The sequence below is a fragment of the Pelobates fuscus genome, chromosome 10 (assembly GCF_036172605.1).
Source record: "Pelobates fuscus isolate aPelFus1 chromosome 10, aPelFus1.pri, whole genome shotgun sequence".
Lineage (NCBI taxonomy): Eukaryota > Metazoa > Chordata > Amphibia > Anura > Pelobatidae > Pelobates > Pelobates fuscus.
This window is the reverse complement of record NC_086326.1, coordinates 65,784,926-65,806,040: the sequence shown is the minus strand read 5'-3', so window position 1 is coordinate 65,806,040 and position 21,115 is coordinate 65,784,926. Positions and strand designations below refer to the sequence as shown.

The following is a 21,115-nucleotide window of genomic DNA, read 5'->3' as shown; positions in this document are numbered from 1 at the left end:
ATAGAGAGCCCTCTATCTCTTATATACACTGTACAGAAAAATTCATCAGTAATATAGAAAAAATTCATCAGTAGTATAGAAAAAATATATATGTGAAAAAACAAAGAGAATGTCCAAAAAATAAAACAGTAAAAAGAAGAAAAAAATATAAGAAAAAATGAGAAAAAAATGAAAAGTATTTACAGTCCAAATGTGTATACACTGATGATTATAAGTAGTTATTACTCCAAGTGTTAAATGGTTAGATCTCACCACAGTTAGAGGCCAGAGGATTCCCTGTATCATTAGTTGTTTGTATCTGCGTCCAAGGGATTATCTCCGGTCTGTGCCAGGATAGAGGAACATGTAGTCAGTCCTCCTTTGTGCAATGCGTCCTCCAGGCTCCTTCCTTGCTTGCTCGTTGTTTGTAGAGGGTCTCTTTACCTTTGATGAAATGCTGTAGCAGGCGGTGGGGTGCTGTAACGGGCTGCGCGCTCGGAATCCAATGATCCCTTCCCTTCCCTTGAATCAGGGCCATTGAAGGGATCATTGGATTCCGAGCGCGCAGCCCGTTACAGCACCCCACCGCCTGCTACAGCATTTCATCAAAGGTAAAGAGACCCTCTACAAACAACGAGCAAGCAAGGAAGGAGCCTGGAGGACGCATTGCACAAAGGAGGACTGACTACATGTTCCTCTATCCTGGCACAGACCGGAGATAATCCCTTGGACGCAGATACAAACAACTAATGATACAGGGAATCCTCTGGCCTCTAACTGTGGTGAGATCTAACCATTTAACACTTGGAGTAATAACTACTTATAATCATCAGTGTATACACATTTGGACTGTAAATACTTTTTTCATTTTTTTCTCATTTTTTCTTATATTTTTTTCTTCTTTTTACTGTTTTATTTTTTGGACATTCTCTTTGTTTTTTCACATATATATTTTTTCTATACTACTGATGAATTTTTTCTATATTACTGATGAATTTTTCTGTACAGTGTATATAAGAGATAGAGGGCTCTCTATCATATAGTGCCTTTGTGCACTTTACTTGATTATCTTTTGCGGTTTATATTGGGGGCTTTTTGTATATATTAATTATTGTTTAGGTGCAATGGTAGGATTGTAGATATATTTTGTTAGTCATCAAGTATACCTTTATGATATTCTATTCGCTTTGATTATTTAAATAAAACTATTTTTGCAAGAATTAGCTTCTAAGCAGTATTTATACAGAGTGCGGTATCCTTTTTTGTTGCATAATTCCATCCATAGATTAACTGAATGGATATCGCTAATGTGGAACATACAACTTTTTTTTAGCAACGTATGTGACAAGAGGCTCACCGGGGGCTCAGGTAATTGTGAAACAGTAGAACTTCATCATTCGCACTAGAGCAATGTTGTAATGTAATGGTGTTTAGAGTGCAACTTCAATCCAATCCCCTTTTTATTTATGTAATTTATTTTTGTTGAGCTTTAGCGGTTATTCCATAAAACATATGATTAAGATTATAATTAAACATTACAAATATAAGAAAAACAATTACATGAATTAAAATATGAAGTAGTAAACTAGAGCCAGGGTTCTACATGGAGTACATTATGGTTTTGCGTTAAGATGCACCTATTATATCAATTTTGTCTTCCCTGTTCAGTATAATATTTTTTGCAATAAAGTTAAAACAGTGGCAGACAAGACTTTTATTCCACAAGAAGCTAAAACCAAAAAGGCAGAAGATTGGCTCATTTATATGATGGTGTCAAGGTGACAGTTGATTGAGTTTTTATTTTTTATATGTAGAGTCCTCAGACGTTGGACCTTCACTTGTTGTCCACACCAGTGTTCCATTTGGAATTAACCATCTAGAAGAAGAAAAGGAAACTGTTCAGCCACTCATATTGAAGGAACTTTATACCATATTACCCAATCTTCCAAAACCCATAGACATCAAGTGTCAGAAATGGAGATACTCTCAGGTAATCCTCTTCTTGTCGTAATTGTACTTCTCTCCTAACCAATTTGTTGACCATATAGAACACAAGGTAAACTGGTTATGTTTGTAAACGTTGCACATCTAATTAGATATTACTTGCAGGGTTTTTCAGTAAAGTGAGAATTCAAAGTGAGCTCAAAACAGGAAATATCTGCTATGCATTCAATTTGGATACTTAAGCCTTAAATTTGAAATTCACAATTTCGTAAATAGCCCTGTAAATTTGTGAGAGTAAGTAACACGGGAATAGGGAAACCTCTAATTGCTATAATTGTGGGCTCCCACATCCCAATGTGAGATGTAGTACTTGTGGGTTTCTATCTTTTCTGGAATGATAAAGGTAAGGGTGATTTGCATCTATATTGTTTGAAATATAGTTCTTGTTAAATTAACCCCTTAAATCCGGAGGACGTACTATTACGCCCTGCAGGAACCGGCTCTAAACGCCGGCGGGCGTAATAGTACGTCCTCGCCATAATGGCCGCCCACGTGGCCGGCGCTAATCGCCCGCTGCAGATCGCGGTCGGGGGGATGCCTGGCCCCCCAGGCAACCCCCCCTGTGGCCGGTGACCGCGATCTGCAGTCTCTGATCGCAGTGACAGGCTGTCACTGCGACCAGTATTCAGCATGTGTCAGCCGATTTCAAATCGGCTGACACATGCGGCCGGCGGCTTTCCCCTTCTGCAGATCGCGGTCGGGGGACTTACCTGGCCCCCCAGGCAGTCCCCCTGGGGTCAGTGACCGCGATCTGCTAAGTCTGAGATCACAGTGACAGGCTGTCACTGCGATCTCAGAGCTCTCTGATCGCAGTGACAGCCTGTCACTGCGATCAGTGTTACATGTGTCAGCCTATTGGCTGACACATGTAACTGGCACAGTGATCCCCCTGCAGATTGGAAGGGGGGAGTGCTTGTACCACCCAGGCACTCCCCCCCTGTGGTCAATTACCCAATCTGCAGGAGGTGATCACAGTGACAGGCAGTCACTGTGATCACTGATCCTGTGTGTCAGCCAGTGATGTGAAATCACTGGCTGACACTGTCATTGCCCCCTGTCCTGTAATAAAAATAAAATATTAGTTAAAAAAAAAAGAAATAAAAAAAATTACAGTTACAAATAAAATATACTTAGATCATATATATATAATATATATGATCTAAGTATATATATATATATATATATATATACACGACATGTATTTAAATATTAATATATATATATTAATATCAAATTACACGTAGACTGATACTGATTAAATATATATATAATTATTGTTATATATATATTTATATATAATATAAAAAAATATATATGTAAATACGTAAAAAAATATAATTAAAAAATATATAGATGTGTTATTTCGTTCTAACTGTATTGTGATATTAATATATATATTTATATCAAAATACACGTAGAACAAAATAATATATATATCATAATATATATATATATATCTATATACATAAATATATACGTATATATCACTATAAATACCTATATATAAATAAAAATATTTTAAAAAAATTATATATATATATATATACGTATATATACACATATGTATATATATACATATATTAATTCTACACATATATTTATGTAATAATTTTACATAATTAGGTATCCTAATTAATTACAATTAGCGGGACCTGCCTGACAACCCATGCCGAAAGTATAGGGAATTTAATTTGCTAGCACTATATTTAACCCTATAACTTTCCAAGATACCATAAAACCTGTACATGGGGGGTACTGTTTTACTCGGGAGACTTTGCTGAACACAAATATCAGTGTTTCAAAACAGTAAAATGTATTACAACGATGATATCGCCAGTAAAAGTGAAGTTTTCTGCATTTTTCACGCACAAACAGCACTTACACGGACGATATTATTGCTGCAATACTTTTTACTGTTTTGAAATACAAATATTTGTGTTGAGCGAAGTCTCCCGAGTACAACAGTACCCCACATGTACAGGTTTTATGGTGTTTTCAAAAGTTACAGCGTCAAATATAAGGCTTGTGTTTCATTTTTTTCACATTAAAATTCGCCAGATTGCTTACGTTGCCTTTGTGACCCTATGGTAGCCCAAGAATGAAAATTACCCCTATGATGGCATACCATTTGCAATAGTAGACAACCCAAGGTATTGCAAATGTGGTTTGTCCAGACTTTTTTAGTCTTTTTTAGTAGCCACTTAGTCACAAACACTGGCCAAAATTGGCGTTTTTTGCATTTTTCACACACAAACAAATACTAACGCTAACTTTGGCCAGTGTTTGTGACCAAATGGCTACTAAAAAAGACTGGACATACCCCATTTGCAATACCGTGGGTTGTCTACTATTGCAAATGGCATGCCATTATGGGTGTAAATTTAATTCCTGGGCTACTATACAGTCTCAAAGGCAACGTAACCAATCTGGCGAATTTAAATTTCAAATGCAACACGCTATATTTGACCCTGTAACTTCCCAAAACACCATAAAACCTGTACATAGGGGGTACTGTTTTACACGTGAGACATCGCTGAATACAAATATGTATAAACAGTATTTTGACATCCACAGTTAAAATGTCACATAGAACTAAAAAAAATTAAAAAATTCTTTTTTTTCTCCCATTTTTTTATATATTTTTTATATTAAATTATGTTCAATACCTAAATATTTGATGTTAAATGAAAGCCCTGTTTTCCCTGAATAAAATGATATATAATAAGGGGGGGTGCATTTAATATGAAAGAGGTGAATTACGGTTGGACAGACATATAGCGCAAATGCCAGGTTTTGTTTACGTTTTGTTCTGTTCACAACTTGTACATTTGGCTGCGGTGTTAAGGGGTTAAAACTAAAAGCATCATAACAACTTATTCAGTCTCACCCATGTTGGTACCCTTGCAGCCAGTGACTATTAGATATGGTATAATCGATTAGCACTCATTGTAAAATTACAGACATTAGCCCATATGTGGTTCTAGCACAACTTATACAGTGTATGAAGCAGGCAGCATCCTTCCTCTATACTGCTAGTGTGTGGCAAGTGCTAAGGGCTGATGTCATAGATAAAAAGAAATATAGGGTTAAAGCATTTGCCTTAGTTGAGTATTTAGAAGTCTGAAAGAGTTCAATCTCATATAGTGCCAAATGGCTGAATGGAGAGACACTGCTAGCAGACTGCAGCCACTATAACCAATTCAATGAGATTAAATTCTTATACGGTCTACAGTGCAGTGTTCCTTTAAGTGTATAAGCATTAAACACCTGAGTGCAAAATTGATGTGCTCACATTTTAGTGCTAATTGATTTGAAAATGTTAGCAGAGCTGACATCAACATTCATTGTATTGTTTAATGAAAACAGGCATTAAACTGAATACTTTGAAATGAATTGTGTAGATGCTCTTAATGATGAGAGACAGCACAACTAAAAACAACAGTGTAAGGGTTAATGCGTATCCCTTGCTGGGGCAAGATAAGGAACCACACACGCACACACCACCAACAAAACAATTGTAATTCTGTGTGCTTATGATTTAATAAGACTGAGCGTTATCTAAGCGAACAGATTATGTTGATTTAGACATTAGCAAACCAGTAATAAATACAGAATGGGTTCTAAGTGCAAGGTTTGGAGTAGAATCTTGAGCATGTTTGGGGTAATATGATATGCGCTGCTTCCTGTACTTAAAATAAACGTGCAAAGCATTTAGCCCAAACATTACTTTTTTTCTTTTTTTTAAGAACCTTGCCTAAAAGACTGAGCATGTATTAGCAGGTGACCTTTTATTGACAAATCACAATGATATGCTCAATTTACCTCATTGCAAACCATTAAATTGTATGATGTTTCTTACATTACATTAAGGCATGTTTTACTTTTTGATTTTTGTGGGTTTTTTTTTCTGTTCTTTAAATCTGTACCTCCCATAAAATGGGGGTATTTTAAAGAATTATTCAAACCCTCTTCAACCTCTGGTTTTTTTATTCATAGCCCCCCCCACCCCTCCTCAACTGTGAAAAGCAACCATCACCACTTCTAAAAACAGAAGTGGTCATAATGTTTGCTTGGATTAACCCTTTGAGGTTTATCTGATATGAAATTGGACACACAGAACATTGTCATATTTAAATGTATTCAGATGTGCTCCATCCACATTTGCATGCAAAATGTGTTGAAGGGTTGCTCTCTTGTGCTCCCCGTCCTCCCACTCAAATAAAGGAATAACTTGCCTACAATCCTATGTTGAGGCTAGGTTTGCCTCTGGCAGCAAGCTGCTGTATATTTGTGTGTGCAGAGTTTCAAATTGTATAATCTAGCCAGCTTCTGGGAATTGTACAAATATAGAGTGAGTTAGTGCAATTTGCAGAAAATGTTTCGATAAAAAGCTACACACAGCTGAAGCCTTCTTCCACCTATTAAAAGATGAGCCCATGCACCTCCCAAGGAAAGGCTTCCTGCTGCAATTTGAGATGCCACATGCATACATTGGCTACTAATGCAGTGCATGCACTAGCCAAAGAAAAAAAATGCATCCGTAATACTGAAGCTTTACACTCACTAGCAATATTAATATAATTTTAACAGAATAAGACTGTGCCTGTAATTATATCATGTTCTTTTTGTACAAGTGTAAGGGAAACCTACCGTGAACAGACTAAAGCTCAGAAGCATGCCATCTGGTTATTTTCAAGTCTCAGAGCCTTATACAACTTTTAGTTCACATCTTACAGAAATTCTATTACTCCTTAAGGGGAATCTATCCCAGATTTCTAAATGTAATAGTTGAAGCTACACTTCAAGCACCATAACCACTGTGATTCACTAGTGTTTATAGTGCTGTGGGTGTCCTAGTGCCCCCCTCAAAGGTAGTCCACCACTCCCCAGGGCTTAACTCATTTGCTGCGAGTGTCATCAGATTCTAAAGATTGTTACTCTTACTCATACAAACAGATATACTCTCTACAAGACTGAACTGCTATCACTACTCAAGAATGTCACCTGCATTCGTAGCTACAGCCAAGATAGGCCCTCCCACAGTTCATTTGACTCTCCCCCTCTCTGCAGTCCTTCAACAAAATCCCTAAAAATACACTTTTTTTTAGAGAAGCGTGTCCACTCTCCACTTAACTCCTGATCCATTCCAACCTTCCACTTTCATCTCGGCATACTGCGCTCCCTCCTCCCAAACACCCCTCCTCAGGTACATACTGATCACTTCATTCCCTTTGTGCTTTTGTAAGCTTGCTTGGTTTGTAAGCTTGTTTGGGCACCTACTGTTGCTGTGTGTTCGTGTTTTGTTTAGCTATTGTACAACTCTGCAGAATGTGTTGGCACTACATAAATAATTGTAAATGTCTAAATAGCATTATTTTTGCAGTTTCCAATGATTTGACCACTATGTGCTGACCTTCCTTTTAGCACAGTTAGCAGAAAAAAGTATGAATCCCCAGTAATTGTGGAACACCTCTACAAAAAAAAAACCCATGCCTCCTCCTTTTTAGTGGTAAGGATTTACTGACATATGATGGTGAATGCCTTTTTCACCTACCCTTACTCCCACCCCAATTACCAATATACCCCAGAAAATATTAATCTAAAGAGCTGGTGTTTCCCAACATCTTTCCCAATAACAGAGCAATATAAGATTGCGCTGGATGCCAGATTAGGGCCCTTCCTACAGCCCTGGCCTTTTAGTGTGCATAGTGTATGTGTAGGAAGCTGAGTGCGTGGTGGGGTGGAGGCAGGCTGAGTGGGGAAGTTTTGCATTTGCCCCTCCTGCTTAACTTTAGGCAGGAGGAGGTATCATACCTGGTGGCCCAATGGGTGAACGTTGTGGTGTGTATCTCTATTAGGAGACTGCGAGGGAGCACATAACCGAGAAGGGAGATCTTTAAATTTACCTGTTGACTCAAAAAAGGACCCCTCCGGGACAGAGCTGAAGCTCCAGAGTCAGATGGAGCCCATTCCCTGTTTCAATTTGTGGGTAATCAGACTCTGCGGTAGTTTAATATTATTCATATAATCTGTCCACACGTAAATATAGTCCGTCATGTAACTGATTTTATTTGCAACCTTATAACTAAAATATTGAGAAATTCCTAATTAATTGTTTTTCCCCCCATGTAAAAGCAAGTGATAGGCCTCCTTCCTGCACAATGAATCTGAGTGAGACTGAACAGCTAGCATGTCAAACTCGCGGCCCACAAGGACCATCTTTGCGGCCCGGCGAGCCATGAGTGCATGCTAAGTGTTATAGCAGAGTAGGCACCTGTTTTCCCTATATTGCTGGTGCCTACTCTGCTAACACTTACCCGGCCGGGGAGGAGGGCCACGAGGGAGCTCAGCGTTCCAGCTCCTCACTGCTCCCTTGCGTGCGCCGACTGAAGTGAAGCCGGGCGCCGGAATATGACGTCATATTCCGGCACCGGGCATCACTAAACCGCGCGTGGGAGCAGTGAGGAGCAGGAAGGTAAGGAGCAATAAAGAAAAGTGTGTGAGTGTGTGTCTGTCAGCAAGTGTGTCTGTCTGTGTCTCAGTGAGTATGTGTGTGTTTGTGTGTGTCTGTGTCTCAGTGAGTATGTGTGTGTGTGTGTGTGTCAGCAAGTGTGTGTGTGTGTGTGTGTGTCTGTCAGCAAGTATGTGTGTGTCTGTCAGTGAGTATTTGTGTGTGTGTCTGTCAGTGAGTATTTGTGTACTGTGTTTCCTTGGAACTTGTCTCTGGTGTCTCTATAAATGGTATACCAGGAGACAAAAGGGTGAGGAAAGAGTATTGTGCATGTGTTTGGAGCCTGCTTGTGGGATTGCGTGTGTGTAGAGTGAGCTGCTTGTGGTGTGGTATTGTGTAAATAGGTCGGTTTTAGTCGTGTTGTGTTTATGGTGTAATGTAATGCATATGTGGCTAGGGGCTGTAGCAAGTGTGTGCATATGGGCTATAATATGTGTGTGTGTGTGTGTGTATGTATATATATATATATATATATATATATATATATATATGTGATGTGGTGTTTGTAGGGGTTGTAGTGTGTGTGTTTAGGGAATGTAGTATGTGTTTGCTTACAAGGAATCGAGTGTGTATTCTAGGAATGTAGCGTATGTGTGTGTGTATAGGAGATTCGGTGAGTGTGTTACATAGGGATCTAGTGTGTGTGTATGATCCAGAGTTGGGTAAGGGATCTAGTGTGTGTCTGGAATGTAATGTGCTGTGTGTGTGTGTGTATGTATATGTATATATATATATATATATCTCATGTGTGTGTGTAACGGCACCCCAGGCATAAAATGGGTTAACAGCTGTTTAGTAGATCTTCCCTTCCAGAGACACAGGCACAGCTACTGTAGACACCAATACACCGAACCGGAGAAGCATGTGAATGCTCTCAAACATACGAATGCTGTACACAGCCGAATGGGAAAAACCATACGAATAGGTTTACACTCCTAGCAGTCAAACTGGAACAGCATACAATAAATCACCCCAAGAACGAGACAAGGCTCCGTTTTGAGGGTCAAGCAGGAATAGACAGGGCTGTGGGTTTATTGTTCTTATATACACATTAGTACCACCCACAGGGTTTTGGAAAACAACAAATAAACACATACAATACACTCAGACACTCCCACACAAAATCCTCCCCTCTGCCTGTGATACAATTACCTTACACAATGGGTAATGTAATTATCACAGGCAGAGAAATACAGTTTTCCCACATTATTCATAACTTTAAAATATGCATCATATTCACATAAAACTTACATTTTCAGAATCAGCATACTCCAAATACAAACATACGTCAAAATCATACAAATTGGTCCAGTGGTTCAAAAGATAGATCGTAGTCCTTTGTGACTAAATGAAGCATGGCGTTTCTGCCCAAAACCAGTTCCACAGAGTCTTCTATCCTGGAGATAATTGGGAAGTAATCCAATTATCTCCAAAGACAGAGGCAAAACTCCATTGAACACATGGCAGCAAACGACAATAAAATACATAAAAATATATAACTGTGTAGCCATTGCATAAAACAGGTACATTCAACATATCCCCATATAGCTTAGATCTGAATGCACATTATTACTGAATGGCGCTCAGATAACACACATACAGTTCAATTGCTATGGAGCCAAAGTCTTTCCCATAGTCTTTCATTATACGAATGGGATCCATGGCATAGCTATCTGGGGTATCACCGCTCAAACAGGGCAAGCACCGAATGACCTGGCTTTCGTGTCTTTGCAGGGGAAAATCAAGTGTTTCAACATGGGCCCACAGTCTAAAGGCAGCAGGCGGTCAACCAGGCTCCTCCAATGCACAGTGGCGAGATTGGTCTCGTCACAATATATATTTTTGGAAGTATTGTGTGTGTATGTGTGAGTGATGTCTGTGAGGGTGATGTGCGTGTGTATATGTTAGGAGGGATTGTGTGTTGGGGGTAAAAAAACAAAACAAGAAAAAACAGACATTATAACCCCCCCCCCCTTCTTACCTTTAACCTGGGAGGGGGGGGGGGTCAGCATAGTGGTGCCTGGGAGTGGGGTACCGGCACTCTCATACCATACCTGGTGGTGCTAGTGGTGAGTGAACTCTAGCCTGTGAGGCTAGAGTTCACTCTTGCGATTTGGAAGCGTTGCCATGGCAATGCTCCAGATCTCGCGAGAGGAACCTGCAAGATAGAGCTCCGCCGGGTCCTCCTCTTCCTCCCCAGCCACATGTCTGTGCAAGTAGGCCGATGATGGAGATCTTTGATCTCCCCACTGACCAGTCATGGAAAACAGCGGGGCCGGCGCCCTGCATGGACCGGCTGGGGAGCCGATGGCCATTCCGGGCCTGACTGCTAGTATTCACATGATTGGCACTCAAAATGCTTGTGAGATGCAGATAAAGAGCCAGTCCTGATTTAGACTATCAAATTCTAAAGTTACAAAATACTTTTTTTGAAGGCGGACTTTTGAGAAAAATACACAATGCAAATTGAGAGCAATAAAAGAAAGTACTAATGTTTAGATGGAGCCCCAACTCATCAATGAATAGCAATCTCTGGATTATAACACCAAAACGTTTACCTGCCAAAATTCAATACAATTACATTTGAATGGCTCTAAAAGAACAATTGCAGTTTGCTGAATTATTCCTATTGTTTCCCCTGCAGCAGTTATCCGGCACTGTTAGCTCCGCGCCCATCGCACGGGAAGCTCCGCCTCTGCCGTATGAGAAGCTCTGCCCCCGACGCACATTTTATTTTTTTTTAAATCTCGGGCAGCCATGTGTGAGCTGTGTCGGCCACATGGCGCTCCATGGCGCCCTGTCGGCCGCACAGCTTGCACACCCCTAAGGCCGGCCCTGCCTACACCCCGAATTCAGATCATCTTACCTTTTTTTTTTCCTATCTTTTTCTTTTCCTTCTCTCTGAAATATGCAACACTAGTTACTAATGTATTACGTTCTTGAAATGACACTGTATAAGTTAATATTTTTATTTTGTTTATCAAAAAACCCTTGTCAAAATGCAAGATGCCCATGAAGGAAAGCAGAGACCTCCTATACCAGGGATAGGCAACCTTCGGCACGCCAGATGTTGTGGACTACATCCCCCATAATGCTTTTACACCCATAATGCTGGTAAAGCATCATGGGAGGTGTAGTCCAAAACATCTTGAGTGCCGAAGGTTGCCTATGCCTGTCCTATAGCATCAATAGTCATATTAAATAAAGTCAAATGTTAAAAAACACGTAATATTTTTGATGAACAACAATTGCATACACTCTGTACTGTTACAAATGCAAAACTATGACAGCAAACCAAAAATAAAGAATTTAAAATGTTTATATATCTATATAAATATTGTTGATAATCAGTTTACATAGTAACAGTCTAATTTAACTTGGTATATTATAAGGTTAAAAAAAAAAAAGAAATCTGACAATGTGACAATGGATTTAGCTACAACAAAAGAAGAATTTTTTTTTTTTTTAAAGAAATCTATATCTGTATAATTTTTTTTCTGACAACTGGTCTAGTGTAGGCTACACTTCCAGAGAGAACGTGCAGACCGGATAGGGGCTTGAAACGATTCCTAACTTCTGATAATACTAGTTCTCTTCAAGTATGTTATGATTACAAGAGATCAACAATATCTACCACTGTTGATACAAATCTGTCCTCTCATCTTTTATGTGTATAGACAACCTCTGTTTCTCCAAACATACAAACAGTCCTTGCCATTTACATCACTCTCTGATCCAACTGTTTATCTTACTGCATAGTTCTGTAAACCAGCATAAAATATACTATATTAGGACCAAGAGCTCTTTCCCCTCATGCAGTTTACATTACCGAGTTTCCAAAAAAGATGGGAAGCTGGTATTTATCCAAAATGTTTCAATGTATATACAGCAGAAAAATATTACTTTAACATGCAGCTACACTTCCCACGATATTGTCAAATTATTTTTAAATGCAAATAGTGTGTTAGGAATTTCAAGCTTATAACGTTAGATTGTAAGCTTTTTGGAAGGTCCCTCTTCTCCTTCTGTTCCAGTATGTGATCCGTGTTTTGTTAGCATTCAATGTTTGTCATTTTTTACTTATTGTGAAATATATTGGCGTTATTTCTGTAATTGTAATAAGTTAATTGTTTCTATTGCAAAAATTATGGGATATATAATACGTTTTAACCCATATTTACCACCTAAGCATGTTTAGTGAAAAACTATTAATTTATATCTAAAAAGGGTAATTTGCCAGAAACTTCAAAAGGAAGTGACCAGCGGCAGCTGTGGTTACTGATTCAGTGATCATCCTTATTCCAGCTCTACAGGGGTTGATGCATAGCCACACAGACACGTCTTCTCTTAGCTTTCTGGGATGCTGGAGGCCCTATGCCTCTGGGCAACTTCGTTCAAGACTGTTGCTGTCCCTAAAGATGTGTATTGGCTGATTGTCCACTGCTGATTGAGTATTGACCATTATTTCATTTCTATATTTATCTGATGTGTTCAATTTGTCAAAGTAGATTACAGCTATGTGTCTTCTTGAATGTTGTATTTTGAATTGGAGCAAAATATTAAAAATCACTTGTAGACTAAAACACTACAACACAATAAGTAGAAATGTATAAAATGAAAACGTATTTACCGATCTAAATAAAATTAGCTGCAAAAAGAGAATACAAAAGAAATGATATAGCGTAGTATGTCTGTGGACATAAGATATGAGCAAATAGTGTACAATAATTAAACTCACATTCTTCAGCTCAATTAGTCAGCATGCGGTAAAATACTCAAGCATATTGATTGGTGGACCATGCAATAACTCTGTACTACTTCTATAGTAACTTTCAACTAAATTTGATGATATACACTGAAGAATGGTATAATTATATCACATGCAGTAATATCATACTTCTCAGTTTCCATAATCACATCCAAACGTCACATGATCACACCGATACAGTACACCATTGGAAACTGGTAAGCGCACTATGTATTTTGACATAGAAGTTGTCTCCAGGTGCATAATATGTCTAGAGCATGAATCCCTTTTTAATACCCATAAATTACATGATTAACAGACTTGAGGGATGTTTTTTTAATTCTCACAGCTGCATTGCATTCTTACTTTAACATTTGTTATCATGTCATTTACCTTTCCTGATCGGTCTTTAATCTGGACGGAAATATATCCTATGCCATCTTTGAATAGTCGTAAATACCACTTAGCCATTGTTAGATTTCTGGAAGCATCCTCACAAGCCATATCTATTACAGCCCATGACTAAAATTCAACCATTGATAAACAAAAACAAAGCACAAACCCATTTATATACAGGGAGTGCAGAATTATTAGGCAAGTTGTATTTTTGAGGATTCATTTTATTATTGAACAACAACCATGTTCTCAATGAACCCAAAAAACTCATTAATATCAAAGCTGAATATTTTTGGAAGTAGTTTTTAGTTTGTTTTTAGTTATAGCTATTTTAGGGGGATATCTGTGTGTGCAGGTGACTATTACTGTGCATAATTATTAGGCAACTTAACAAAAAACAAATATATACCCATTTCAATTATTTATTTTTACCAGTGAAACCAATATAACATCTCAACATTCACAAATATACATTTCTGACATTCAAAAACATAACAAAAACAAATCAGTGACCAATATAGCCACCTTTCTTTGCAAGGACACTCAAAAGCCTGCCATCCATGGATTCTGTCAGTGTTTTGATCTGTTCACCATCAACATTGCGTGCAGAAGCAACCACAGCCTCCCAGACACTGTTCAGAGAGGTGTACTGTTTTCCCTCCTTGTAAATCTCACATTTGATGATGGACCACAGGTTCTCAATGGGGTTCAGATCAGGTGAACAAAGAGGCCATGTCATTCGATTTTCTTCTTTTATACCCTTTCTTGCCAGCCACGCTGTGGAGTACTTGGACGCGTGTGATGGAGCATTGTCCTGCATGAAAATCATGTTTTTCTTGAAGGATGCAGACTTCTTCCTGTACCACTGCTTGAAGAAGGTGTCTTCCAGAAACTGGGAGTTGAGCTTGACTCCATCCTCAACCCGAAAAGGCCCCACAAGCTCATCTTTGATGATACCAGCCCAAACCATTACTCCACCTCCACCTTGCTGGCGTCTGAGTTGGACTGAAGCTCTCTGCCCTTTACCAATCCATCCATCTGGCCCATCAAGACTCACTCTCATTTCATCAGTCCATAAAACCTTAGAAAAATCAGTCTTGAGATATTTCTTGGCCCAGTCTTGATGTTTCAGCTTGTGTGTCTTGTTCAGTGGTGGTCGTCTTTCAGCCTTTCTTACCTTGGCCATATCTCTGAGTATTGCACACCTTGTGCTTGTGGGCACTCCAGTGATGTTGCAGCTCTGAAATATGGCCAAACTGGTGTCAAGTGGCATCTTGGCAGCTGCACGCTTGACTTTTCTCAGTTAATGGGCAGTTATTTTGCGCCTTGGTTTCTCCACACGCTTCTTGCGACCCTGTTGACTATTTTGAATGAAACGCTTGATTGTTCGATGATCACGCTTCAGAAGCTTTGCAATTTTAAGAGTGCTGCATCCCTCTGCAAGATATCTCACTATTTTTGACTTTTCTGAGCCTGTCAAATCCTTCTTTTGACCCATTTTGCCAAAGGAAAGGAAGTTGCCTAATAATTATGCACACCTGATATAGGGTGTTGATGTCATTAGACCACACCCCTTCTCATTACAGAGATGCACATCACCTAATATGCTTAATTGGTAGTAGGCTTTCGAGCCTATACAGCTTGGAGTAAGACAACATGCATAAAGAGGATGATGTGGTCAAAATACTCATTTGCCTAATAATTCTGCACTCCCTGTATGTATAAAGAAAGGGGGCTTAATGGTTTAAAAGTGTATCTTAAATTGACCAATAGGCATCAAAACAACTTTAGCTCAATTAAGCAGTTTTGGAGTGCAAACCATGCCCCTGCAGGCTTACTGCTCAATTCTCTGCCATTTAGGAGTTAAATAATTTTTGTTTCTGTCCATGCAGCCGTAGTCACACTTACCCTGGCTCTGAATCACATAACATGCATGAAAAAAAAAATATTTTTTTATCAGATGTTAACTGATTTTTGTAGGCGTTATCTCTTGCTCTGTAAATTGAACATTAATTACACAGAGGAGGCTCTAGAAGGGTATTAAAACAGCAGTAGATGGAAGAGGAGCTTGCTCACTGACTTTAACAGATGCCATTCTTGTAAGCTCCTCTAGATTACTGCAAATCTTGACAAATATCTCTGAATCTTAGGCACAGCCAGCCACAAAAAAACGTCTAGCTGGATTCCACAGAACTAGGCACCTCACTAGATGCTGTCCTTTCTTGCTCCAACTCAGCTGAAATAGAGACGAAACACCAGGGCCTAATGTACACAGAAGGCATGTCTTTGCAAACCCTCTGAGATGTGGGAGAATCTGGCCTCTCTTCCCTCTACATCTACTTCTCGCACCAGCCATGGGTCGCCACTCACAAAAACCTATCTTAGTGGTATAGGGCTGGGACAGAGGGGCCATGCTACAACGGCTACACAGCCCAGGGCCGCTCTAGCGAAGATCCTAATGTCACCACCCGAGCAGCAAGGGCCAGAGCCTTCAGTGGATCCACGAGCACCACGACTCCTCACTCCATAGTCCTCAGATGACAACTCTGACCACCAAGCATGACCTGAAGGTCCACTCGTCTGACTTCCACAAAATACTGGCGGCGAAACTAGCTACATCAAAACAGATTTGCAGGCCATCAGGGAGAGGACATTGTTGAAGTACAAACTCACCTGCCCACGCTTCAAGACTTGCAGCAGATCTAGACCCAACAGCAAGCGGTGTTGGCCCAGCTAACGGCAATAAAAGATGGCCAACACCCCACACACATCAAAATCGGTGAAATTTCAGCGGCAATCACAACAGAGGAACTGCAACAATACACCAGATGTCTGCTGGCTACCATATTACCCCATGCGGTAACAAAGAAAATTGTTATTGGTGGGGTATTTGGTTTACTTGGTTTCTACAAGCAGTCACCTAATCTGGCCCGGGATGTAATCCTCAAATGCCAAACTGTCCATGACAAGATCCATGTCAGTGCTTAAGGGTAAAACATCTCGACTACTCATTTTTCCAAGACCTCACAAAAGCCACTCTCCTACAGTGTAAATCCTATTGCGTGGTAACAAGACAAGTGAGAGAAGTGGTCTTGGCCAACAAGATGGATTCTTAGAGGTGCCAACTACATGTTTGTTTAAATTGTGCAAGTATTTATTTATATATTCTTTTAAAGCTCGACTGGCAATGCTCCAGATCTCGCGAGAGGAAGTTTTAGCTTTAGTAAGCAAAGTGGAACATGTTATTTATTGTGCATTGTATTATTTTTGCTGATAAATTAAAGGAGCATTCATTTATACATCCTCTGTCTCTCTACAGCGTAATTTGTATTTTGTTTTGTTTTATAAAATATATATTTTTTTAATCTACATTTTTTTTATTTTTTTTATTTGTTACTTCTGTCATGACTGGTGCCTATACCTGTATAAAAGAGAATTAGATTTATTTTCTTTCTAATTTGGTGAGGCGGACAAGAATAACTTGCAATATTTAAATCAGAATGCGTGGGGCATTAAGCTTATTTGTGACCCCAGTAACTGTTTTGAAGATTTCAGTTTTGAACTACTCCCTTAAACCCTTTTTTATTTTATTTTTTAAATGTCAGGCAAAGTCAAGCTGTTAAAATGTGCCACTGTTTAAATGTTTTTTTTATATTTACATATAAACATATATAGTTGCTCCAGGTACATTTTTCGGGTTTTAAAATGTGCAATACAGGGGTTACATATAGAAATGTTTTTGAGACACAAACCTTAAACCGCACCTAAATTGAAGCTTTATAAAGATATACTACAATCCAAAATTATACATAACAAAATATAATAGTATTCATTAATTAAAAAGAAAGGGTAAAGTGTCAAGTCTACAATGGCAATTTGAATAATGTCTCTCAGTTTATATATGTTTGTTTACATTTCTAAAGGTTGGTTTGCCTTTCAAAGAGGGAATATTATAAGAACATTTGACAAAGATAGGCCTGTATTTTACAAGCTTTCCAAAAGATTCAATACTGTTAGGACAACTTTCCAATTGATTGATCTACAAAAGTCCCCATTAAAGTCTATTTTTTGTAGATAAATGATTTGAAAAGTTTTTTCGAACAGGATTGAATCATTTGGAAAGTCTATTAAATAGAGGCCATATTGTTTCTGCTCATTTTGCTCCTGTACATGGAGGAAGGGGGGCATCCTAGACATTTGCACTTGATGGGTATCCAAAAGGTCAAACCTTGGAGAGGTGGGTGACCATTTCAAGGAGCTAAGTGGGCTAAGGCTAAAATTTCAATTTTTAGGAAAATTTAAAAAAATAAAAATATATATATTTATGAATATTTAAAGGGACACTATAGTCACCATAACAACTACAGCTTAATGTAGTTGTTCTGGTGAGTATAATCATTACATGCAGGCTTATTCAGAGAAAAGGCAGTGTGTTTACATTGCTCCTAGGGACACCTCCAAGTGGCCACACCTCAGATGGCCACTGGAGGTGCTTCCTGGCTCAGTGCTGCACAGTAGGCAGCACTGTCGTTCAGCGTCCCCACGCTCTGCATGGGGGAGCTGAATTTTCCTCATAGAGATGCATTGATTCAATGCATCTCTATGAGGAGGTGATGATTGGCCAAAACAGCCTTTAGCCCCGCCCCCTTGTCGATTGTATCCAATTCAATGCTTTTCATTGGCTAAAAAATTGACCGTTCTGGTGATGTCACCAAGGGGGCAGAGCCAGCACAGCACTGGTGGACCCGCAGGGCTGGAAAAAGGGTTAAATTCCTTTTAAGGGAATGGTGGGTTTAGCACTATAGGGTCAGGAATACATGTTTGTGTTCCTGACCCTATAGTGTTCCTTTAATAAGACTTAATATTTTTTACTGTGTAATATTTGTATTAAGATTCATTATGAACTATCATTTTGTATATTTTAAATAAAGGGGGTTTGCAATGTATGCGTTTTGGTTGACAATGGTTGGGTTTTCATAATATACCGTTCTAAACATGGCTTATGAGGTCACTTACGGAAATCTAAAGATGGCTAAAAGGTATTACCGGCTGTTCAATGATGGCGACATTTATGGTCAGAGGCTTACAGACTGATAAGGAAAGGAAACTGATACAACATACATTAATGGAGGGACACAATTCGTAAGAATTAAAAATGCCCCACATGTATGCAAATCACTTGTTTTATTAGTGTGTATATAGGTAGTGATGTTGTGGATATTTTATGCATTTGAAGAAGACATCTGTCGAAATGCATTGTGCTGTTAGTTTTCATTTGTGTCTTGTATCTACATGATCCGTATCTACATGATCCTGGAAACTGAGAAGTTATTACTGTATGTTTTAAATGCTTTAGATTGTACCTTAATTTAGTATATCCGATTTTTATTTGGGTAATTGGAAGTCCAGGAGGGTCAATATGCTGGAGTATATTATCCATGCTGACTAAATGAGCAGATACTTGTAGTTTAGAAGAATGTGAGTTTATCGCTGTATACTTTTGTGATCATACCTTATGTCCACAGACATACTACTCTGTGAAATGTTATGTTTACGTTCTTGTTTTATACATAATTTTATTGTAGTTGGGTAAAGTTTTGTGTGTGCATAATTTTTTTTTTTTTAAATATGCAATATTAAAATTGAAGGGTTTTACCACATTAATCAGACAAAGGTACACTCCAAACAAAAAAACACCAAAAAATCCCTGTTTAGTAAATATGCCTCAAAGAAAAGACGCATGTTAGCATTTTTTTCAGTGGGGCTATATTGGAAAATAGCATGGAAAAGCTGCAGATTTCTTGTTTGCAGCCTTTGCAAGCCCTTTGCTTTTAACGAATCATAGACTTTTTGGCTGTCCAATCACTGACTTTCCAATGCAGCTCAATGAGAAATCTTTGCAACTGCAAGGCAGATGTTCTGGGCTATTGCTGCCTCTTGAGTTTAGCTCCACCGATCTAAACAACCAGGAAGTAACAGGACTGGTAGTCTGACAGCTGGGGTCGTGTAACAAGGTTAATTTATAAAAGTGCAATTTTCCATTGAAATCTGCACTTTTTGTAAAATAGAAAAAATAGAGAACACTCTTAACACATAAAGCATTTGGAATGTTCCTGTAACACACCACATTAACATTGATAGATGTATTTGTTGCCTTTGTTTTCTAGGTGTATCTTTCCAACAATGCAATTTGTTTTTTAGCTTTTTGATTTTTAAAACCCTCTATAAGAATCTAACAAATATTGTCTTAGTATTATTTTTAAGTATTTCAGTACTTTGTGAATGTGTAGACCCTTACAGTCATATGCCTCAACATAAGCAGTACAATTCAGTTTACATTATACCCTGGCACCATCTGTCTTCATACTATTTCAAAATCTAACCCCTAGCCCTACCCCGAACAGTAACCCCAACGCTAGGGTTAGATTCCTGTCATCATTCCCGTAAATTTCCCTCCCTCTTCCATTTTGCCACTTTTCAGAAATCCGAAGCACTTCGGCACTTCCGAAATTCGTCACTTCGGCACTTCCGAAATTCGTCACTTCGGACATTCGGAACCGTTCGACTTGCCAAAATTCGTCTGAATTTAAATTCAGAGCGCAACGAATTGCACATGTCTAGAAATCTTCATCACCAGCAAAAATGGGATGCACAATTCTGTGATCTGGTTACAAATAAATCCCTTAATGCCAACACCAGGCTGGAGCTACATCCAACTACATCTAACTAATAGCATACACTCCCAGCAAGAGATCGGTTTATTTAATATTATTACATTGTTTCACTTTTATATTACTCACATGCTTTTCTGACTTGCATTGCAGGTTACTGAATCCTTCCCGGAGTGTCCTGGACGGATAACTCTACACAGCAAGCCTTTGCTCCTGTGTGGAGGAGACGGATTTACACATTCTAACTTTGACGGATGTACAGAGTCAGCTCTACGGATTGCAGAAATGTTATCATCTCAATTATGATATTGGCACAAGAGTTTTTTTTTTATGTACACTCTAGTTATGTAATACTATAAATCTTTGCTGGTGGACAATACGCAGTTGTGTGCTCAAGTTAATTGCATTTATTGTTTTGTAAAGCCTGACTGGCATCAGCCGAGATTGATTGTTATATTGATATAACCTGAAGTAACTTTTACAGGATGCGTCTTTTGTTTATTATGAAGCAGGTTCTTTAAAGGAACACTCTGGGTATCATAACAGCTTCACCAGAATTAAGTTATTATGGTGCTTGGAGGTCATTAGGCTCTGTCTTACCTTTAGGGGTTAAACCGTTCATGAAAGGTTTAACACCAAAATCTAGAATCCAGTGCCATTTAGCTCTGCCCTTCAACATCTCTGAAACAGGCAGTCTTTGTCACTGACAATCTAAGCCAGGGGTAGACAACCTTCGGTACTCCAGTTGTTGTGGACTACATCTCCCATAATGCTCTTACAGCCACAATACTGGCAAAGAATCATGGA

General features: G+C 38.8%; 1 protein-coding gene across 2 annotated transcripts in view; it reads left to right on the top strand.

Moving 5' to 3' along the window:
- Positions 1-20,687, top strand: part of RNLS (renalase, FAD dependent amine oxidase) — a 126,574-nt gene extending 105,887 nt beyond the window's left edge. For both annotated transcript variants that reach the window (XM_063435279.1, XM_063435280.1), the window contains exons 6-7: positions 1,794-1,969; positions 20,462-20,687. In XM_063435279.1, coding sequence (XP_063291349.1) covers positions 1,794-1,969; positions 20,462-20,614 — 329 coding nt within the window. In that variant the 3' untranslated portion in view covers positions 20,615-20,687. The remainder of the gene's footprint in view (positions 1-1,793; positions 1,970-20,461) is intronic.
- Positions 20,688-21,115: the final 428 nt, after the last annotated feature.